At 42.1% G+C, this 24,565-nt stretch overlaps 1 protein-coding gene across 3 annotated transcripts in view; it reads right to left on the minus strand.

The window, feature by feature from the left end:
• MLF1 (myeloid leukemia factor 1) overlaps positions 1 to 24,565 on the minus strand; it is a 57,474-nt gene that overhangs the window by 11,550 nt on the left and 21,359 nt on the right. For 2 of the 3 annotated variants that reach the window (XM_038746088.1, XM_038746087.1), the window contains exons 2-3: positions 12,321 to 12,480; positions 2,100 to 2,186 (exon numbers count right to left, since the gene is read on the minus strand). In XM_038746088.1, coding sequence (XP_038602016.1) covers positions 2,100 to 2,186; positions 12,321 to 12,480 — 247 coding nt within the window. Of the gene's footprint in view, positions 1 to 2,099; positions 2,187 to 12,320; positions 12,481 to 12,960; positions 13,112 to 24,565 lie in introns of those variants that run through there. The other variant, XM_038746089.1, reaches the window with a different exon arrangement.

Below are 24,565 nucleotides of genomic sequence, written 5' to 3' on the forward strand. Positions count from 1 at the left end.
TTGAATTAGCAGGGTAGCGGTTTGGATGGAGAGGAAAGGGCGGATCTTGGCAACGTTGCGGAGCTGAGACCGGCAGGTTTTGGTGACGGCTTGGATGTGAGGGGTGAATGAGAGAGCGGAGTCGAGGATGACACCAAGGTTGCGGGCTTGTGAGACGGGAAGGATGGTAGTGCCGTCAACAGAGATGGGAAAGTCAGGGAGAGGACAAGGTTTGGGAGGGAAGACAAGGAGCTCAGTCTGCGACATGTTGAGCTTTAGGTGGCGGGCGGACATCCAGATGGAGATGTCCTGAAGGCAGGAGGAGATGCGAGCCTGGAGGGAGGGGGAGAGAGCAGGGGCAGAGATGGAGATCTGGGTGTCATCAGCGTAGAGGTGATAGTTGAAGCCGTGGGAGCGAATGAGGTCACCAAGGGAGTGAGTGTAGATTGAGAACAGAAGGGGACCAAGCACTGAACCTTGGGGAACCCCCACAGTAAGAGGATGGGAGGGGGAGGAGGAGCCTGCAAAAGAGACTGAGAAAGAACGACCGGAGAGATAAGAGGAGAACCAGGAGAGGACGGAGTCTGTGAAGCCAAGGTCAGATAACGTGTTGAGGAGAAGGGGGTGGTCCACAGTGTCAAAGGCAGCTGAGAGGTCGAGGAGGATTAGGACAGAGTATGAGCCGTTGGATTTGGCAAGCAGGAGGTCATTGGTGACCTTTGAGAGCGCAGTTTCCGTGGAATGAAGGGGACGGAAGCCAGACTGGAGGGGGTCGAGGAGAGAGTTGTTGTTGAGGAATTCTAGGGTGGGTGAATATAGCATTCACCCACTTAGAAACTATATAAAAACAACATGCAACCAAGCACACTGTTTTCAAGGATAGTACAATTACACAACTTACACAACTTAAGCTGAAGACCTGCACATTCACGCACATTCACGCTTTCAGGAAAAATTTTTTTGAGTACTTGACTGGATAAATCTAGTTTTTTTTAAGTGGCATTTTTATTAAGCACTTACTACGTGCAAAGCACTGTTCTAAGCGCTGGGGAGGTTACAAGGTGATCAGGTTGTCCCTCGAGGGGCTCACACTCTTAATCCCCATTTTACAGATGAGGGAACTGAGGCACAGAGAAGTACTTGACTGGGTAAATCTAGTTTGTTTTTTAATGGCATTTATTAAGCACTTACTATGTGCAAAGCACTGTTCTAAGCGCTGGGGAGGTTACAAGGTGATCAGGTTGTCCCACGAGGGGCTCACAGTCTTAATCCCCATTTTACAGATGAGGGAACTGAGGCACAGAGAAGTTAAGTGACTTGCCCAAAGTCACACAGCTGACAATTGGCTGAGCAGGGATTTGAACCCATGACCTCTGACTCCAAAGCCCGGGCTCTTTCCACTGAGCCACGCTGCTTCTCTCATAGCTGTTCTTTCATAGAAGGAACAACGTGATTCCTATACTGACATGTTTATATTTTAAAAATACATATACAATTATTGCTCTAAACTATTCATCTACTTACAATTTTAAATCTGAAAATTAAAAAAAAAAACCCTAAATTTGATTCAAAATTATTAGTGTCTGGAGGCCAGGTGAATAATTTAGCTCTGGGTTTTCTTTCTTTCATTACTTTCTCTCTCTTTCTCATCTCTCTCTCTCCTCCTGGAACATCTCTGAGCTTGGATTTCACTTTCAGCGAGCTGAACAATTCATTCTCCTTTAAAATATCCAAAATTGACCACTGAAAGCTTTCAAGGGTGGGAGTTTTTTTTTCCTTAGACCAATCTATTTCTGGTAGTGGTGCTGTAATAAGCAGCGTTCTGTATTGAGAGTACAATACACACTTGGTTGACATGATTCCTGCCCACGAAGAGCAGTCAGAAGGAGCTTGCATGTCTTTTTGTATTGTAAAGTGGTAAAGGCCCGTCGGCTCGTTATGGCCAGGAAAAACGTCTGCTTACTCTCAGACTGTACTCTCCCAAGTACTTAGAACAGTGCTCTGCACATACTAAGCGCTCAGTAAATACCACTGACTGACTGATCCATATTATGGTACCCAATGATGTTCGATTATTCTTTTCAGTGAAGTACTTAAGAAAGATTCCAAAAAATACTTACAAAATTTCTTTGCAATTCCTGCATACTGCTTCGCATGTTTGACATCATTCTGTCCATTGCTTGAAAAGGATCCTGAACATCTGTGCTCTATGGGATAGTAAGGAAATTATGAACTTTTAGGCAGACATAAATGGATCGATTTTAAGCAAAACTGAAAGACCTTCCAGATTTATAAAAAAAAGGATCACATGCACATTTTTCAACCATGCAGATAGCATATACCTGAAGACCACTGGCACACACAAAATACAATTTGCTCACCTTTTCTGAATAAAAAAAAGCGAACATATGACATTTGAGAATATCTGTTGGCAATACTTCACCTTTACATTTTTGTTTTGTTTGAAAAAAATCCTTTAAACATGGGGTGATTCATAGATTATTAAGCCTTATTCTGTTCTGAGTGGCTGCAGTTGACAATATGCTGTGTTACTTTCTTTAATATTCGTAGAGGTAGAAAGACCAAACCCAAGAATGATGCCCAGGAACTGTAGTTTCACCACAGTGAACCAATAATCAATCAATTAATAAAGCATATTTATTGAGCACTTACTGTGCTCAAGATGGGAATTGGGTTAACTGGCTAAAAGGAACTACTCCTTTACATTCCAAGGATTAAGAGTTCCGTGAATTGATTATGTCAGTGGTTCTGCATTAATTATCGGATGTTTTATTTCAAGTCCTACCACTTAAAAAGAAGATGCACTTCAACAGAAAGTGAACAACATTTTTAGTACGACAGAAATACATGCAAGCCCTAAATTTTGCAGGGTAATAATATAGTAAAATCTTCCAATCAAATTCTCCTGTTAGAAGTTCAAGCAAGATTATTTACCAGGGAAGTTTACTTTAAAACTTAAAACTTTCAAATTAAGGAATAAAAATATAAGAAAAGAGTTAAAAATTGACATGCCAACAGTATCATGCAGTTCTTTTGGGAACATTTTAGGGAGTTTTAAGAACATATATTTGTGGAAAGAAAGAACATTCTACCTGCTGGTCACGGTAAACACTATAAAAAATGCATATTAATGTGAGATTGCCTCTCTAGACTGTAAATTCGATATATGCAGGGAACGTGAAGGCTAATTCTGTTGTATTGTACTCTCCCAAGAGCTTAATACAGTGCTCTGCAGAGTAAGTGCTCAATAAATACAACTGACTAAAAAAACCTGAAAAATATCACAATTCTTAGCCTAAAATACAGACTGCCTACGTTGGATTCATATGTCTCTCCCTACCCATGGTTCAGTATGTTGTCCATACATATATAGTTCAGAATCTTGTTTGACTTTTTCACATAATGCATTTTGAATGAAAAGTTACAATATTTTATTGATTTAATCTAAAAAAAAAATAGTTGGAAAGGTATCCACTTTGTGGAAAAGTGTTAGCTGGGGAAGAAAGAAACTACTTGTACTCCTCTTGTCCCACTACTCTACCATAATACAAAAATCAAACAAAAACCACTTTTTAATTAAAAAATTTGTGAAAGCCAAAACCACATTAGATACCTGAGCCCTACCACTAAACAAACCTAAGTAAAAAGTCAAATTAGTAATCAACAATTTGTTACTTATAAACCTAGTGATTTTAACAGTAAACAAATTTCAGGTTCCTCGAGTTCTCATAAAAAAACCCCTATAAAATCTTTTGGCCTATAATGGATCTCCTATTTGTATCTTAATTTTCAATTTTGCAATTTGATTTTAACAAAAACAAATGCAAGGCGCTGTAAATCTAGAAAATTGACCAAAGTTTCCTACAGTGCATTAATCAGTTTCTAAGAGAGAAAAGGTATAAAAATAAAATTCCTAGATGAAAAGCACTTCAAAGTTTGGAATGAAATTTAAAATCACATGGCTTGAGAATATTACACATGCTGCAGTCAAGAAACATAAATGTTTTAAATTTAAGTTAAATCCTTCAACTGGAACCTAAGAAGGAATAAAGAGATTTTGTGTGAGCAAAGAGTGCATTTCAATCCTAATTCTAATTTTTACCGCACTCCCTGGGGGGTAGAACAGTGGGGCTGAAAAACCTAAAATGGAAATAGAGAACACTGAGAAGCGGGGTGGTCTGGTGGATAAAAACACGGATCTGGGAGTTAGAGGGACCTTGGCTCTTATCTTGGCTCTGTCAACTGTCTGCTGTGTGACCTTAGGCAAGCCACTTAACATCTCTGTGCCTCAGCTACCTAATCTGTAAAATGGAGATTAATATTAGGAGCCCCACATGGGACACGGACTGTGTCCAGCCTGATTTAGCTTGTATCTCCTCCGGTGCTTAATAGAGTGCCTGGTACATAGTAAGCACTTATATGCCGTACAAAAAATACCCCAAATAGTCCAACCAGTTCATTATTTTGTTTCAGATAATAACAAAAGGTGGCAGTGGTTTGAGCAGAAAGAGCGTGGATGTTTGCGGGCACCAGGAGGCCTCAGTTTTACTCAGTCCTAGCTCTGCCCCAGTCTTGCTGGGGCAGGAACTCAGGCAAGCAGTTTAAGTTTTTCTGGAAAATGGTGTAAATAATCTCCCTACCTCACAGGGACGTTGTCAGGACAAAAGGAGCAAAGGGGCATAAAACTCCGAGGACCTGGGTTCTAATCCTAGTTCTGCTATTTATCCGCTGTTGACCTTGGACAAGTCACTTCATGTCTGTTTTCGGTTTCTTTGTGTATAAAATAGAGATTCAATACCTGTTCTTCCTCTTACTTAGACTGTAAAAGCCTTGTGGGACAGGGACTGCACCCAACTCGATTATCTTGCATCTAACAGGGCTTAGTACAGTGCTAGGCACATAGTAAGCGCTTAAAAAAGTTATTAAAAATAAAAATGCTATACAAATGTAATATTTTATTACAAGACACTCGGAAGAACAGTGTGAGGCTAGCCCTCCTTGACATCACTCAATCATATTTATTGAGCGCTTACTGTGTGCAGAGCACTGTACTAAGCACTTGGGAAGTATAAGTTGGCAACATATAGAGACAGTCCCTACCCAACAGTGGGCTCACAGTCTAGAAGTGGGCTCACATTTTTTGAGCGCTTACTGTGTGCAGAGCTCTGTACTAAGCGCTTGGGAAGTACAAGTTGGGTTGTTCTGTACCATCTGACACCCCCAAGCGCCCCTTCTTTACCCCTTACTTCGCCCTACTACCCCATCATGGAATTTGTCTCAGACAATCTGAATCCACTTATACTTTTGGCTTGAATAACTTCTGCCCATTTTGCCCAATTCAATCACTGAACATATTCCACCGGAGTAGGTTATTGGGATAGTACAACAGCAATTCAAGGTACTGTCCCTGTTCTTTAGGACTTACAATTCCATGTTTACCACCTACTAGTTCAAGAAATTCCTTTTATTTATTTTGAACTTCACTTTCAATCTCCCCCTTTTAGACTGTGAGCCCACTGTTGGGTAGGGACTGTCTCTATGTGTTGCCAATTTGTACTTCCCAAGCGCTTAGTACAGTGCTCTGCACATAGTAAGCGCTCAATAAATACGATTGATTGATTGATTGATATTTTCTCAATGTTTTGAAAATTAAAAGACTAAATAGCACAACATATGATGACGAATAGGTTTCAGCCCTGAGACTTCTAGCTTGAGATCTGTGTGGAGGGATCTGAATATGGTGTTGGTGGAGTGGGCTAAAAATAATAAAAGTACTGGTGGTATTTGTTAAGGGCTTACAATATATCATGCACTGTTCTAAGTGCTGGGCTAGATACAAGCCGATACAAGATACAGGTTGGACATAGACCATGTCCCACATGGGGCTCACAGCCTTAATCCCCATTTTACAGATGAAGTAACTGAGGCCCAGAAAAGTGATGTGACTTGCCTCAAATCACACAGCAGACAAATGTATATATGCATATATGTTTATACATATTAATTACTCTATTTTATTTGTACATATTTATTCTATTTATTTTATTTTGTTAATATGTTTTGTTTTGTTCTCTGTCTCTCCCCCTTCTAGACTGTGAGCCCACTGTTGGGTAGGGACCGTCTCTATATGTTACCAACTTGTACTTCCCAAGCGCTTAGTACAGTGCTCTGCACACAGTAAGCGCTCAATAAATGAATGAATGAATGAAAGTGGGAAGCAGCTTGGAGTAGAGAATAGAGCTCGGGCTTGGGAGTCAGAAGGTCGTGGGTTCTAATCCCGGCTCTGCCACTTGTCTGTTGTGTGACTTTGGGCAAGTCAATTTTAGGTATTTTAGTCTAGGCATTAACTTTAAATATACCACAGCAGAGCACTGCTTTACGACGAAGGACAGGAATATATTTAGTGCTGATTCTGATTTCCTGAATTAGTAACTTCCCACATAGGTACTTTATCCAACTCACAGTAGGCAAAGGGTATCATTTTTTGGCTCTAGGTGCCTCACTTAAAAAAATGGCCTCAAGTGGTGAGAAAACTTGACATTTTAGATCCCTTCAAGTTAACAGCTGTGTCGGTAGTACAGGTTTAAAATAAATAATTGTGAATGTCCCAGTAGCTAAGTTATACCTCCCTCAGGAACGGCATGCGTAGCCTTCATTTCTGTAAGCCAAACTGAAGGCAGAACTGCAACTGGAACCGCACTGGACCATCAATAACTACAACCTCCACAGGAAACCCTACACGGCCTCATTAATGGCCAACCAAGAGAGCACCTATATCTTTTAACCTCTTGCACTACTTGAAAATGCTTTTCCCTTTTTTTTTAAGTCAGATGTTAGGACAGGTTGGTCACGACTTTACATTTTGAGTGTGGGATTAGGGATTTTAGGAAGAATGGAGATTAGCGGAGGACAGGCTTCCAAGAGCTCACTATTTTGGCTCTGTTCAGTCCTGAGTGGCACATCTCAGGTCTTGTCAGAGGCCTGAGGTGAGTGAGGCTGAGAGCCCAGCTCAAAAAGAAAACTGTGGGCCCACCTCCTTCATCAACCCCAGGAGTTGACATTGAGCACTGGAGAGAAGATGCTATATATTTTTCATTTTGAAACACATGGGAGAAGTTATGAATCCTCAGAGAGTCTGTAATTTCACCTACAGTCTTTTAAGATGCAATTCTTGAATTCATCTATATATCTATGGGTTAGTGCCATGTAGCCTGAACTTGTTTTTTACACTTACTTGTTCTTTATTCTTTCCATCTTCGATCACTTGCATTTGAAGTTACATAATTAAAATTTTACTGAACACCAAACTATTTTTTTCCATTCATTACATATACATGGGATGGAATGCGGAACTGTTAAGCCTAGAAGCAGAAATTTTACTGAACACCAAACTATTTTTTTCCATTCATTACATATACATGGGATGGAATGCGGAATAGTTAAGCCTAGAAGCAGCACTAGGAGTCAGAGGGACCTGGGCTCTAATTCCAGTTCTGCCACTTACCTGCTGTGTGACCTTGGGCAAGTCACTTAACCTCACTGAGCCTCAGTTGCCTTATCTGCAAAATGGGAACTCAATACCTGGTCTCCCAGGTGAACTGTGAACCCCATGTGGAACCTGATTACCTTGTTTTTACCTCAGTGCTTAGTCTGACACTTGACACTTATAGCTTAACAAATTGCACAATTATTATGATGCTTGCTCACAGAATCGACAAAATCTACAAGCACAATGCAGACATTTAACTGTAGTAAAACAAGGGAAATTATTTCCACAAAATAGACTATACAGTAGCATTCTTAATCATTTTCTTCTGGGACCTGAGTCTTTTCTAATTCTGTGCACATCACTATTACAATGTCTTGATGTCCTTACCCCGAAAGATTTAAGTGTGTCGCTGGAGAAGGGCCCAGATTTAGAACTGCAACTATGGCATAACACTTCCCTTGATGAAATACACATTATTGAAAGGTGACAGGAGTGGAGAGGAAACCTACACAATGTTTAATGAACTTGATTCTTCCAATAATGCAGGGTGTTCAAATTCAGGTAGATGACATTGGGTGAGGGCAAAAGGTATCAAATTTAAATGCATTTATAATATCTGTACCCCAAGCAATCTCACACACAGCTGAACTTTTATGTAAAAATCCTTCAAAATACAAGTCAAGTTCAATACATCCCTAACACATTCTCCAGTTGAAATTTTAAAACAAACAGGGTCTTTCTGCATCCAATTAGAGTAATTAGTGACAAAGAAACCAAATCCACTTTACAATTAAAAGGACAAAATGCATTGTATAAAGACTGCTCACATCACGATACTAACCACACCACGAAAAGTCTCAAAAGGTAAAAGGGAATGGCTCATTGCCTGGAAAAAGATATTCATCATTTTGATCAATTAGTCAATAATAATAATAATAATAATGGCATTTATTAAGCGCTTACTATGTGCAAAGCACTGTTCTAAGCGCTGGGGAGGTTACAAGGTGATCAGGTTACAAGTTGATCAGGTTATCTCATGGGGGACTCACAGTCTTAACCCCCATTTTACAGATGAAGGAACTGAGGCCCAGAGAAGTTAAGTGACTTGCCCAAGGTCACACAGCAGGCAATTGGCGGAGCCAGGGTTTGAACCCGTGACCTCTGACTCCAAAGCCCGGGCTCTTTCCACTGAGCCACGCTGCGTCAATATCATTTCTCAAGCACCTAGTGGGTGCAAAGCAACACTGGTTACAATATCCATTTAATTATAATTGGGAGGTGCCATTTCATTCATTCAATCATATTTATTGAGCACTTCTTATGTGCAGAGCACTATACTAAGCCCTTGGGACAGTATAATACAACAATAGATAGACATTCCCTGCCCACATGAGTTTATAGTTTTGAAATGGGGTGGGGGGGGGGAGTGACAGACATCAGTACAAATAAATAAATGACAGATATGTGCATAAGTGGTGTGGGGCTGGGTGGGGAGAAGAACCAAAGAAGCAAGTCAGGGTGATGCAGAAGGGAGTGGAAGAAAAAGAAAGGAGGGGTTTCATCTGGAAAGGCCTGTTGGGGGAGATGGGCCTTTAATAATAATAATAATAATAATAATGATGGCATTTATTAAGCGCTTACTATGTGCAAAGCACTGTTCTAAGCGCTGGGGGGGGATACAAGGTGATCAGGTTGTCCCACGGGAGGCTCACAGTCAACCCCCATTTTACAGATGAGGTAACTGAGGCCCAGAGAAGTTAAGTGACTTGCCCAAGGTCACACAGCTGACAATTGGCGGAGCCGGGATTTGAACCCACGACCACTGACTCCAAAGCCCGTGCTCTTTCCACTGAGCCACGGAAGGCTTTGTAGCATGGCATAGCAGGAAGCAGCATTGGACAGACAGCCATAAGACCTGAATTCTGGTCCTGGCTCCATCGCTGCCCGCCGTGGCTTTGGGGGAGCACTCTGCCCTTTTAAAATCAGGATAAAACATCAGCTCTCCCTCGTTCTTGGATTATGAGCCCTGCAGAGGGGAGGGGCAGTGTCTGATCTGATTATTTTAAGACTACCCCAGGGCTAGCACATTGTAAGTGCCTGATGCAAGGACAACAACAACAATAATAATAACCTAGAAAGCTTTAATACATCAATATCAGTAATCAATCAATCAATCAATCGTATTTATTGAGCGCTTACTTTGTGCAGAGCACTGTACTAAGCGCTTGGGAAGTACAAGTTGGCAACATATAGAGACAGTCCCTACCCAACAGTGGGCTCACAGTCTACAAGGGGGCTCACAGTCTAAAAGGGGGCTCACAGTCTAAATTAATCACAGTAATTCCTCAAAGTAAGAAATGTATTACACTAAAATGGAAGAGTGAAATTACTTTAATCAAAATGAAATAGTAATATAATAATAATAATGATGGCATTTGTTAAGCGCTTACTATGTGCAAAGCACTGTTCTAAGTGCTGGGAGGATACAATGTGATCAAGTTGTCCCACGTGGGGCTCACAGTCTTAATCCCCATTTTTACAGATGAGGTAACTGAGGCTCAGAGAAGTGAAGTGACTTGCCCAAGCTCACATAGCAGACTGGTGGTGGAGTCGGGATTCGAACCCATGCCCTCTGACTCCAAAGCCCGTGCTCTTTCCACTGAGCCACGATACACGCACTTTCTGCAAAGAGGAACGCTATCCAATTAATTGGCTCTAATTCAGGTCTATAACTGTGGTATTTGTTAAGCACTTACTACGTACTGACACCTATCTACTTGTTTTGTTTTGTTGTCTGTCTCCCCCTTCTAGACTGTGAGCCCATTGTTGGCTAGGGACCGTCTCTATATGTCCCCGATTTGTACTTCCCAAGCGCTTAGTACAGTGCTCTGCACAAAGTTAGAGCTCAATAAATACATTTGAATGAATGAATGTGCCAGGCACTCTACTAAGCACTGAGGTGGATACAAGCAAATCGGGTTGGACACAGTCCCTGTCCCGCATGGGGCTTACACCCATTTTACAGATAAAGTAACTGAGGGCCAGAGAAGTGAGGCCCCACAGCAGACAAGTGGAGGAGCCTGGATTAGAATCCATGACCTTCTGATTCCCGGGCCAATGCTATATCCACTACGCCATGCTGCTCCCAGGTTTATTTCAAAGTGAGATGCACATTCCACATCAAAATTCATTAACACACTAGACTGTGAGCCCATTGTTGGGTAGGGACCGTCTCTATACATTGCCAACTTGTATTTCCCAAGCACTTAGTACAGTGCTCTGCACACAGTAAGCGCTCAATAAATACGATTGAATGAATTAACACACAAGGTACAAGATTTCAATGTCATCCTCTTCCCTCCTACTTTTAAATGTTTCTTACCTGGTATAAATCAGCCAAAAATATGTAACTTTTTTTAGAATGCTTATTTTCAGAGTGTAAACTGAAACTTCTAAATTTCAAAGAGTTGAAAAATTTTAGGGTAAGAGAATGAAAACAAACAGCACCTGGCAGCGGTGTCAACGAATCATTTTGAGCACAGGACAAAAACGGGGTAGGAATTTTACAGTGGGGGGGGAGAGGAGAGGGCTGGTAGGGAACAGGCTACAAATGTAATAGTAATAATAATTAAATAAAAGTAATAGTAACAATAATCATAATTGTGGTATTTGTTAAGCACTTATTATGAGCCAGGCACTGTACTAAGCACTGAGGTAGATAGATACAAGGTAATTGGGTTGGACACAGTCCCTATCCCACAGAGGGCTAAAAGTCTTAATCCCCATTTGACAGATGCGGTAACTGAGGCCCAGAGAAGTGAAGTGACTTGCCCAGGGTCACACAACAGACAAGTAGCAGAGCTGGGAACCTAAGTCCTTCTGACTTGCAGGCCCATGCTCTATCCAGTAAGCCACACTGCTTCACTTCAGCCCTGACTGGAAACTTTTCAGCAATCATATTTACTGCGCGTTTACTGTGAGCAGAGTACTGAACTAAGCGCTTCGGAGAGTACACTATAACAGAGCAGACCGAGGATGAGCAAGTCTAGGAGTTCAGCTCAAAGTACTTGAGCGGGGGCCCCTCAGGGTATGAATAATAATAATAATAATAATAATAATAATAATAATAATAATAATAATAATAATAATAACAATGACGATAGTTAAGCGCTTACTACACGCCAAGCACCATCCTTGGCATCTGACAAGCCTCACGAGTGATCATTTTATGTTACATAAACCAAGCGTTTTGTAATTTTGGGTCTTTACACCTATATTCTAAAGGTATAAGAATATTAAACACCTCCAATTTTAACTTAGTCTCAGTTTTAGATATTTCACTGCAGTTTCCAAAGTTCGAAATACATTTGAATTTCCCCTAAATAGGAAAACATTTTATTCCATAGGTTATTGACTGACCACACTACCCAGAATATTATTTCTCTATCCATCAAGGATGACCAGCTTTCTTCCTCCTGAAATTTGGGTCCTCTCCTAACACAACCTTTCAGATTTTTATTTTTATTTAGTGTATTTGTCCATGAACTGACATTGTCTTAGTGTTTTGTTTCTTCTCTCTTTATGTGTGCATTTCCAGTCCCTTCTCCTCACCTTATATCATTAGATTGTGAGCTCACAATCTAAAGGAGAAGACAGCAAGACATAAACTACCGCATGCATGAATAGGAGGACTTTAACATGAAGTTGTTCAAGTACATCATTGTAAAGCAGTAATAAGTGAAGAAGTAAAACCCCTCTGTAATCTTAGGTAATGTCGGAGTCATATATCATAAAACCATACTGTTAATAACATTTAAGATTAAGAACCTACCCTATGATTTCCACGCAAGGCAACCTCAGAATTATCACGGCCTTTATGATGTCGCGCTCTTCCTCTATCGGCAAGACTAAGAAATGAGTCACGTCCAAAGGGGTCTGAAAAACTTCTCATCATTTGGCGCACGCGTTCGTGATGAGTAGAGAAAGGTTCTCTGACAAAACAAAATATTAATTAGCACGATTAAGGATTCCAAAGATGATATCGGATTTAAAAAAAAACATAGGGAGATATATTTTGTGCTCTTTACAGGAAAGTTTATACAAAGCATGGTGTGAAAGTGGTTTTTCTTTCTTGGAAAATCCTTTCAACTTAAAAATTCCTCCTCTACAAACCATCTTTTCATGGTCCTCTTTTCATCATCCAAATGGCAGGGAATTTTTTCCGGTACCAGGAGCCCCCCAAAATGCCATGTCCCAGAAGAATTAACAAGCATTTTGAGAACAATATACAGGACAGGCCAACCACGCTTCATGGGCCACACCAGTGGTATTAGCTTCTCTAGCTTTAGTTGGCAGGTCTAACTTTCTGCAAATTGGCTATGCACCAGTCCGAGGGGAAGAGGAAAGGCAGATGGGGCGCACTCTTGGCCTTCTTCCCCTCAGACCACCGTGCTGCCTCCCTGGGAACCCACCTTGGCTCGCACAGCGACATCCTGAAGCCTCCGTCCCATGTGCCCTCCATCCTCCCACACCCGGTGGGACGGGGAAGAACCGCCGCAGGCTGCGTTCTCCACAAAACCCTGGGAAGAATGTGATGGCGATGACAGCCGTAGCCGTTGCTGGGGCTCGGGCTCTGAGCTGGGAGGAGCCTGAAATTCTGTTCCTCTAGTCCAGCCTCAGAACCGTCCTGATTGATGATGATGATGATGATGATGATGGCATTTATTATGCGCTTACTATGTGCAAAGCACGGTTCTAAGCACTGGAGAGGTTACAAGGTGATCAGGGTGTCCCACGTGGGGCTCACAGTCTTCATCCCCATTTTACAGAGGTAACTGAGGCCCAGAGAAGTGAAATGACTTGCCAAAGTCACACAGCTAACAAGTGGCGGAGCCGGGATTTTGAACCCATGACCTCTGACTCCAAAGCCCAGGCTTTTTCCACTGAGCCATGCTGTTCTTGTTTGTATCTTTGCCATTTTGGTTGTTTTGGGATTTTATCACTGTATCAGTCCTTACGCGTCTGTTGCCAGTCCCTTCAGTCCATTATATCCTTAGATTGTGAGAATCCCTTAAGAGCCGGGGACTGTTCCTAATTTCCACCTGCAACATTCCTATTGTTGTATTGTACTCTCCCAAGTGCTTAACACAGTGCTCGGGTAGTGCTCAATAAATACGATTGAAAGAATGAATGAATAAGCTCTGTATACAGCAGGCATTCAATAAATACTATTACCACTACAACTGAGGCTCAAAACAACCACTAGGAAAGTGGTTTGGATGAATGGCATGATACAGAAAATATTTCTGCCAACAAGCAGGTTCTAGATGTCCACAAAATCTAACAGGCATGAAACAGAGGCTAAAAATGGCACTAGATCACTTAGCTATCACTGATGTGACCCTCAAAGAAAGAAAATGTGGCCAGTTTCCTCATTTCATTCTTTCGGGGGAAATTTGTCCTTTTTGTCTTTCCCCGACCATGAAGAAACCCCACAAGAGCTGTTGTTCCAATGAGGAAAACCCTCTAGAAAATTCCATGGATCCAGCGTCGATCTCCATGATGAGTCATCCTTCAACAGGCTGAGCGCTTGCGTTTGTAACTTTTATTTACCCCACCCTCAATCCCACAGCAATTAAGTATATATCCGCAGTTTTTTAATATTAATATCTACCTTGCCCTCTAGACGGTACACTCATTATGGGTAGGGAACACGTCTACCAAATCTGTTATATGGCACTCTCCCAAGCGCTCAGAACGGTGCTCTGCACATAGTAAGCGCTCAATAAATATGACTGACTGAGCAGCCTTGCCCAGTGCTGTGAGACTGACCCCATAGCATCCAGCACAGCTGCTACAGGGGATACCCTTCTGCTTGGGTAATGACTGTCCATAATAATAATTATGATGATGATGATAATAATAATAATAATAATAATGGTATCTGTTTAGCGCTTATTATGTGCCAGGCACCGTACTAAGTGCTGGACTGGATACAATCAAATCGAGTTGGAGACAGCCCCTGTCCCACCTGGGGCTCACAGTTTCAATCCCCATTTTACAGATGAGGTAACTATGGCAAATAGAAGTGAAGTAAGAAGTAAGGCCCTACTGAGAGCTCACCTCCTCCAGGAGGCCTTCCCAGACTGAGCCCCTTCCTTCCTCTCCCCCTCGTCCCCCTCTCCACCCCCCCCATCTTACCTCCTTCCCTTCCCCACAGCACCTGTATACATGTATATACGTTTCTACATATTTATTACTCTATTTATTTATTTATTTTACTTGTACATATCTATTCTATTTATTTTATTTTGTTAGTATGTTTGGTTCTGTTCTCTGTCTCCCCCTTTTAGACTGTGAGCCCACTGTTGGGTAGGGACTGTCTTTATATGTTGCCAACTTGTACTTCCCAAGCACTTAGTACAGTGCTCTGCACACAGTAAGTGCTCAATAAATACGATTGATTGATTGACTGATTGATTTACCCAGTGTCACAAAGCAGACAAGTGGCAGAGCCGGGATTACAACCCATGACCTTCTGATTCCCAGGCCTGTGTTCTATTCACTATGACACGCCTGCCCCAATCGGAAGAACTGCATGATACGGGAGGGATAAAAGGTGGCAAAGACTCACTGAGGTCATATTCAACCGAGGTTTAGGACACGGGGGAGGGTACTGTTGTACCGGCTGTTGATGACCACAGACTGCGCCTACAATCCCTGCCGACGATGTCACAGGGCGAGCCGCTCACTTGACCAGAGGTGGGCCAAGCGAGGGAGTCGGGGTGACTCAACATAAACCATCACTCCTGCAAAAATAACTCAACCATGTGCTGGTGATGGATCTATCTTTCCTTTCTCCTTCCAAGCCTGGACTAAAGAAACCTGGGCAATCCCAATCTGACCTCACCCGCACACTAGGTGTCCAGCAAGGTTCATCCTACTGTGGCAAGGGGCCAGAAACCATATTCTTTCATCGGCAGAGTGTAAAAGGCATTCCCACTCCAGAACATACACACTCATCTTTACGATCAATCCACTTACTGCAAGCGGAGCACAGCAGTACGCATTTGGGAGCATGTAATACGAGAGTTGGTAGACACAAATCTGCCCTCAAGGAGTTAATGGGAGAGACAAACATTAAAATAAGTTCCAGGTAAGGGAAGAGGCAGAGTACGGGGATATGTGGTGCGGATACAGGAGATGGAGAAGGAAGGGAAAATGGGTGGGGGGAGATGTGAGGTTGAAGAAGGGCCAGGGGCTTGCCTCAACCACTCAATGGTACTTCCTGAGCACTTACCATGTGCAGAGCACTGTACTAAGCATTTGGGAGAGTACAGTACAACACAATTAGCAGAGACGCCCCCTGCCCATAACGAGCTTACAGCCTCCACTCCTTTATAGAAGGCTGGGAAGATGGCAACAGTTGTAGCCACGTTACTGACCGTCTGCCTAGAGCCATGAAGTTAATTTTTACTGTCGATATTTTTATTTTTTGAATTTTAACAGCTACCTTATGGTTGCATCATATCCTTTTGTTTGACACATCTCAACTCCCCCACTTAAGATGGTAGGGCCCTCGTGGGCAGTGGATCACGTCTTAATTTGATTTTTTTTAACTTGTTATCCCACTCTTAGTTCACTGTCAAATCAATGTTTGTAATAAATAAATTGTTTTTTAAATGTGGACAATTTGAGATTTCCCAGCCGGTGTTCTCTATACCATTAAGTACTAAAAGAAGCACAGGCCGCTAAATAACCGTCACTCTCCCTTGGGATCAACGGCCTTAATAGCAATTTGGAACTCCTCTAAGATATGGCAGAACAAATTTCCTCATTCAACTTGTAAACGCGGAAGTCAGTTTTAACACTAGGTAATAACAGTGATCCGGGATAAATGTGTATTTCCTACCTAAAGAATTAGATTGAATTACATCAGGAACTAATGGGATGATTTAAATTAGATTTCTTTGAGACTCAGAAACACGATAACATCTCAGCAGCGCAACTGCACAAAATGTATTTTTAGCACTACAGTCTCAGAGTTCCAGGAACCACACTCGATTCACCTATCCCGAATTCAGTGTGGTGGTTTGATTAAAAAAAAATGATATATTATGCAATCTAATTTGCCATCTGTATCAGATTTATTACAAATTGACCCACTTTTCAATTGCAACATACAATAACCAAAAACTAAAAAAGAGCACTTTAGAGAGAAATAAGGGATATCTGGCAAAAAAAATACACAAGAGTTCTCTTAATCTTTTTTAACTCTTGCACAAGAAACCCTAATTGATGAAAATAAAATTCAAGATAATAGACAAAGTGGTTTTATTGTGCGGAGAACAGAATTGAAGATTTATCCTCACTACTCTGAGTATCTCTGACATAATTCCCCTATCAGACATGTTTTCACTATGCTTTTGTATCGAACACAAAGGCAGAATTGGGGAGTGCTTTTTCACAATGTGCAGCTGCCTGGATAGAACACACTGTGATGTCGTTAGAATGATTGTGTACCAGGATGCAGGGGTCAGTCATGATATGAGTACTATCAAGAGCGTTTTCCTTAATGTACAGTTCTTGAAGAATGCAACCTCCATACTGTACCTCCAAGCAATCAGTCAATGGCATTTACTAAGCGCTCACTATGTGCAGAGCACTGTATTACGTGCTTGGGAGAGTATCACAGAATTATCAGATATGATCCCCGCTCATAACGAGCTTAGCGTCTAGAGGGCAGACAGATGTTAATACGAATAAATAAGAAATGTATAATATAGAATTTAAAGGTAGGTAAATTAGTGCTGTGGGGTTGGGGGTGTTGCAAATATCCGATGTCCAAAGGTCACCGATCCAGATGCACAGAGGAGCGAGCCGGGGAAAAGAGGAACGCATTAAGCGGGGAAGGCATTTTGGATAAGATGTGACCTTCCTAAGGCTTTGAAGGTGGAGAGGGTGGCGGGCTGGTGGATATGGAGGGGAGGGAGTTCCAGGCTATGGGAAGGATGTGGCTTTAGAGAAGCAGCGTGGCTCAGTGGAAAGAGCCCGGGCTTTGCAGTCAGAGGTCATGGGTTCAAATCCCAGCTCTGCCAATTGTCAGCTGTGTGATTTTGGGCAAGTCACTTCACTTCTCTGGGCTTGAGTTACCTCATCTGTAAAATGGGGATGAAGACTGGGAGCCCCTGTGGGCCAACCTGATCACCTTGTAACCTTCCTAGCGCTTAGAACAGTGCTGTGCACATAGTAAGTGATTAATAAATGCCATCATTACTACATGGGAAAGGGACTGGCGGGAAGATAGAGGAGATCGAGGCACAGTGAGTTAAACTGGCACCAGAGGAGTGAACTGTGCAGGCTGCAGTCAACCAATCAATCAATCGTATTTATTGAGCATTTACTGTGTGCAGAGCACTGTACTAAGCGCTTAGGAAGTACAAGTTGGCAACATATAGAGACGGTTCCTACCCAACAGTGGGCTCACAGTCTAAAAAAGTTGATTAGTGAGGTGATCAGTGAGGTACGACAGGGCAAACTGATAGAGTGTTTTAAAGCCAATGGTAAGGAGTTTCTGTTTGACGTGGAGGTGGAAGGGCAGCCGTTGGAAGTTCCTGAGGAGAGGGGAGATCTGGACTGAACGTTTTTGTTGATAAAAGGCGGAACTACTGCAAATTCTTTTTTTCAAGTTCCCAAATTTTCCAGGACTATTTCCAGAGTTGTAAATCATTGTTCTTTCAAGTAAAAATTGGGAAATAGTCCTTCATACAGGGGCTCCACTGATAGTGCTCTAAAGTTTGCAGTTAAGTAATATTATGTATTATCTAGTGAGCTCCATGCAGGGCAGGAACATTGGATGATCTGCTTATGCTTAGTAATAATTACAGTACTTGTTAAGCGCTTACTACGTGCCAAGCACTGTTCTAAGCACTAGGGTACGTACAAGGTAATCAGGCTGTCCCACATAGGGCTCCCAGTCTTAATCCCCACTTTATAGATGAGGTAACTGAGGCACAGAGAAGTTAAGCAGCTTGCCCAAGGTCACACGGCAGAGAAGGGGCAGAGCCGGGATTAGACCCCACGTACTCTGACTCCCAAGCCTGGGCTCTTTCCAATAATCCACACTGTTCCTCATACATCCTTGGTTCATAGTAAGACTTAAATGCCACAATCATCATCACTATGTATTTTATTTCCAAAGGTTAATCACAATAACAATAATTGTATTTGTTGAGTGCTTACTGTGTGCTAAGCACTGAATTAAGTGCTGGACTATTCATTCATTCATTCAATCGTATTTATTGAGCGCTTACTGTGTGCGGAGCACTGTACTAAGCGCTTGGGAAGTACAAGTTGGCAACATATAGAGACGGTCCCTACCCAACAGTGGGCTCACAGTCTAGAAGGGGGAGACAGAAAACAAAACAAAACATATTAACAAAATAAAATAAATAGAATAAACATGTACAAATAGAGTAATAAATACGTACAAACATATATACATATATATATGGGGAGTGGAAGGAGGTAAGGCGGGGGGATGGGGAGGGAGAGGAAGGAGAGGGCTCAGTCTGGGAAGGCCTCCTGGAGGAGGTGAGCTCTCAGTAGGGCCTTGAAGGGAGGAAGAGAGCTAGCTTGGCGGATGTGCGGAGGGACAGCATTCCAGGCCAGGGGGACTATTCATTCATTCATTCATTCAATCGTATTTAATTGAGCACTTACTGCGTGTAAAGCACTGTACTAAGCACTTGGGAAAGTACATTACAACAACAACCAGACACAGCCCCAACCCATAACAGGCTCACAAGATAGTCAAATCACACGCAGTCCCTGTCCCACATGAGGCTCACAGTCCAACTAGGAGGGAGAACAAGTACTGAATCCCCATTTTACAGGTGAGGAAACTGAGGCACAGGAATGATAAGTGACTTGGCAAGGTCACACAGCAGGCAGGTGGCAGAGCTGGGATTAGAACCCAGGTCCTCTGACTCCCAAGCCTGGGCTCTTTCCACTAGACTACGCAATTTCCTAATGTATGACAAGAATCCCTTTCTAACGCCTCCCCAGGGACTGGGGGCTGGACTAGATGATCTCACAAAGTCCCTTCCAGTTGTAGCATTCTACACTGCACCGAGTGTCAGATTTCAGAGGCCTACCCATTACCAACTACACTACTTTAAGAATTACTGAGTTTTGGACATTTCTAGGCTTGTCTCTAAATGCCTATCCTCTTCCCGCCATGACTGTGAGACTCTTGTGGGTCACGGACTGTGTTTGAATTTCTCACTCTGTATTCGCCCCAGCACTCAGGGGAGTGATCTGGGATAAATACGGATCAATCGATCAAGCAATCGATTGAGCACTCAGTGTGTGCACAGCGCTGAACTAAGTGCTTGGGGAAATACAATATAGTTGGTAGACAATCACAACCCATAAGAAGCTTACAGTGTATAAGGCATTAAAATAGATTAGTCTGTCTCCCCCTACTAGACTGTGGGCCCATTGTTGGGTAGGGACCATCTCTATATGTTGCCAACTTGTACTTCCCAAGCGCTTAGTACAGTGCTCTGCACACAGCGCTCAATAAATACGATTGAATGAATGAATGAAAGGTCATTTAAGAAGTAAACACTTAGTTCTGTTAATCTTCCCACAGTTCTCTGATTTACCGCATTTGCCAAATTGGAAGAATAATGAATAACTAATGTAACCCTGAGAGCTCTGCTTGCTTATCATACAACAAACAAAGCTATGAATTCACCCTGGTGACATGCAGCTTTCCCACAGTTCCAGGGACAAGCAGCTTGTCACTTTCCACCCTTCTCCAAAATGTCAAAATGTAGTGACATGATGGTGTCATTGATTTAATTCATAGAAAAGAGATATTACTCTATTTTACTTATACATATTCTATTCATTTTGTTTTGTTAATATGTTTTGTTTTGTTCTCTGTCTCCCCCTTCTAGACTGTGAGCCACTGTTGGGTAGGGACCATCTCTATATGTTGCCAACTTGTACTTCCCAAGCGCTTAGTACAGTGCTCTGCACACAGTAAGCGCTCAATAAATACGATTGAATAAATGAATGAATTAGGGATGGGGGAAATGGTAGAGTAAAAGAATATTTATTTGTAGTGATGTCTGTCTCTCCCCATCTAGACTGTAAGCTCATTGTTGGCAGGGAATGTCACTGTTTATTTTTGTACTGCACGCTCCCAAGTGCTTAGTACAGTGCTCTGCACGCAGTAAGTGCTCAATAAATATGATTAAATGAATGAAGTGCTATGTGCACAGGTAATGCAGAGGGGAAGGTAGATTGGGGAAATGAGGGCTAAGAGAGGGAAGGACTCCGAGAAATTGTAACTTTAGGAGGGTTTTGAAGGTGGAGAGAATGATGGACTGTGACATATGAGGAGGGAGTGAGTGGGCAAGGGATTAAAGGAGAGAAAGGCAAAACCTAGGTACAGAGAGTAGGCTGGCATTAGGGGAGCAGAGTGTTTGGGCTGCACTGTAATAATAATAATAATGGCATTTATTAAGCACTTACTGTGTGTAAAGCACTGTTCTAAGTGCTGAACTGTAGTGGATTAGTGAGGTTATGTAGAGGGGAGAGCAGATTGAGGGCCTTAGAGTTGTTAGAGTAAAGAGCTCTTGTCTGGCGTGGCGGTGGATAGGCAACTACTGGAGGTTTCTGCGAACTGGGAGTGCTCAATAAATACCATTACTACTACCACAACTTAATATAAAAACAAATGTAGGCACAGTAGAGTTAGTCTCTTGAAGTTCTGAAGAGGTAAAACAGAATTTCTACTTTCACTGAGTCAAGTACTTATTAATGTACAATATAAAAGTAGAAAGCATATCTAGTAGAAAGCATAAAGTTGGGGAAAACAGCATCAGTTTTAATTTTATTGTTGAATTTTACTGAGGCAATGAATTCTGATTTTACTGAGGCAATGAAATACCTACGTAGCTGGTTTAATTCATGCCAGCGTGCTTAGAAATAATTTTCCATCATCAAGAACGGTTCCCAATCTGTCCCGCTCACATGACACCAGATTTGGCCTGAGCCCAAAAGAGATAAACACCTTTAAGGCAAGTGTTTTGGCAAACACTTGTACACCGAGTGGAGTAGAAAGGATACACACACCAACTGGAGCAGATTTCCAGAGCTTTAATCTATCACTTAATTCAACTACAGGACTTTTCCCATAGCACTTCCAAATAGTTATTTTATATTCACATTCTCTTTTTTTTTTTTAAGAAAAACAATCTCCCAGGCAAGAATAGTCTTAAGAGAACGGCAGGCCCATACTAACATCTTTGGTGGGGCCACATGTACTTGGTGAAAATGTTGAAGATCTTCTTTCCCATGACACTAGGGGATGAATCTTTGGAATCTGCTGTTAGAAGGGTCTCTATTAAAGTTGATGACTTTCTGGACAATTAAACACAGCACTTGGAAGTGAGACAGCCTATCTTAAGGGACCAATTCCTTAACTGGAACATCTTACGGTGAATGTTAGTAAATATAGGCATGTAATCTGAAGAAAGTCACTTAAAGTCCCCCCAAAAAACTGTTAATGCAGCATTAGAAGGCTTTTCTGCACTACTAATTATTATTATTATTTGTTAAACACTTACTCTGTGTCAAGCACTGTTCTAAACACTGGAGAAGAGACAAGCTAATCAGGTCAGGCACAGTTCCTGTCTCATGTGGCAAGGGGCTGCTCACAATCTAAGTAGGAGGGGAAACAGCTGTTGAATTCCCCTTTTACAGATGAGGTAACTGAGGCACAGAAAAGTGAAGTGACTTGCCCAAAGCCACACAGCTGGAGCTGGGATTAGAACCCGGGTCCTCTGACTCCTGGGCCCCGTGTAATTTAATTTTTTATGCCACGTACTCGTTAGTGGGAGAGTATTTTGCAATGGGGCTTTGAGCAAAGTATTTGCTGTTTGTATGACAGAGGACGCCGGGCTCCTCGAGCAGCCTCTCTGCAACAGCTCACGCGGCTGCTTTTCAAATCGATTCAGTGCACCAATTCATCCAGTCGTATTGACTGAGCGCTTACTGTGTGCAGAGCACATCGGGACCTCGGAGCAAATCTCAAATAATGCAGCCCAGGAGCGATCTGCTGGGGAGCAGCAGGGATATATAACTTGGCAGGCAGCAATCAAGTGGCTCTTTGAGAGCGTCAGGTGCTGCAAGTGGCAAACATGGAAAGAGCTTAAGTCTGGCAGTTAAATTAGGTGTGCTGAAGGGTCTGAACTCTGGAGTGTCTAATCAACAATTGCAGAGGTTGGGTAGAGATCTTTTATGGGGTACATTCGTTTCCATTCATCATCTTTTGTTATTGGCACATAAGCGGCATTGCTATTTGCTCATACAAGTTGAATATATTGCTTTTTATAGAAACAATATCATTTTATATGCATATAAGGCTATCAGCCACACATATATCATCATCAGTGGTATTAAGCCTGTCTTGTATAAAGCCCGTCTTCTAGACTGTGAGCCCGTTGTTGGGTATGGATTGTCTCTATATGTTGCCCAATTGTACTTTCCAAGCGCTTAGTACAGCGCTCTGCACACAGTATGCACTCAGTGCAGTGCTCTGCACACAGTAAATGCTCAATAAATACGATTGAATGAATTTACTGAGTGCTTACTATAGGCAAAACACTGTACTAAGCTCTTGGGAGAGTACAAGAGTCAGTACTGGGTCGACTTTTTGGATCCCGAAAATACGTTAATGCACTTTATAATACTCCCTCTAGGAATTTATATTTTGTTTAGCATTTTAAACACTGTTTTCATGGAACCAATTAAGAGCACTGACCAGGGTTTTTCAGTAGTTTGAAATATTTCAACACAATTCTTGCAGTACTTTCTCCTTCAAAAGATAATACAAAAACACAAGGCCCTCACGATTTCAAAATAGTACTGGAAATGAGCTTAGAATGCCTCTGTTTTCTACTGCTAATTTCTCACGTAACATGAAGTTTCATTAAACTTGAAACCAACGAGGTAACATTTTGAAAACACTGACTCTCTCCAGGGAAAGCCTCTCTGAAAGACACCCAGTGTGAATGCCTGAAATCTGGGGATTGGAACCAGATGTATTTCTAACTGTTATTGTGAAACATTGGTTTTTCTAAAATCCCAAAGATATCACGACTTCATGTTGGGGTCACTAGCATAAAAACTTAGGGAGATGTGACTCGAAGAACATGACAGGTAGGCTGCTGAGCAACTCCACAACTTCCACATCAAAAAGTAAAACATGAAAAACTATTCTTTGGGCTCCCACAGTGACCCACTAAGTTACTGCCTTTGTGTAGACTGGTTGGGTCACTTCCTTCTACCTAGATTGGGGGTTGTCAGCAAACCAATCAAATGTATTCACTGACACGGTTCATTCAGTCTTTCAGTCATATTTATTGAGCACTTAACTGTGCACAGCACTGTACTAAGCGCTTGGGAGAGTACGATACAACAGACACATTCCCTGCCCACAACAAGCTTACAGTCTAGACAGGGGGAGGTGGACAGTAATACTAGAAAACAATTTATAGATCAGTATATAAGTGCTGTGGGGCTGGGAGGTGGGAAGAACAGAGGGAGCAAGTCAGAGCGATGCAGAAAGAGGAAGGGACGGGGGCTTAGTCAGGGAAGTCCTCCTGGAGAATCAATCAATCAATCAATCAATCGTATTTATTGAGTGCTTACTATGTGCAGAGCACTGTACTAAGCGCTTGGGAAGTACAAATTGGCATCACATAGAGACAGTCCCTACCCAACAGTGGGCTCACAGTCTAAAAGGGGGAGACAGAGAACAGAACCAAACATACCAACAAAATAAAATAAGTAGGATAGAAATGTACAAGTAAAATAAATAAATGAATAAATAAATAGAGAAGCTGTGGTAAGGCTCCACAGAGGGGGAGAGTAACTGTCTGTCAGATTTGAGGAGGAAGGGCATTCCAAGCCAGAGGCAGGATGTGGCTGTAGGTGGTTGGGGGGAGGGTAGTGGCAAGATAAGGGAGACTGAGGCACAGTGAGAAGTTTAGCACTAGA

The sequence above is a fragment of the Tachyglossus aculeatus genome, chromosome 1 (assembly GCF_015852505.1).
Source record: "Tachyglossus aculeatus isolate mTacAcu1 chromosome 1, mTacAcu1.pri, whole genome shotgun sequence".
NCBI lineage: Eukaryota > Metazoa > Chordata > Mammalia > Monotremata > Tachyglossidae > Tachyglossus > Tachyglossus aculeatus.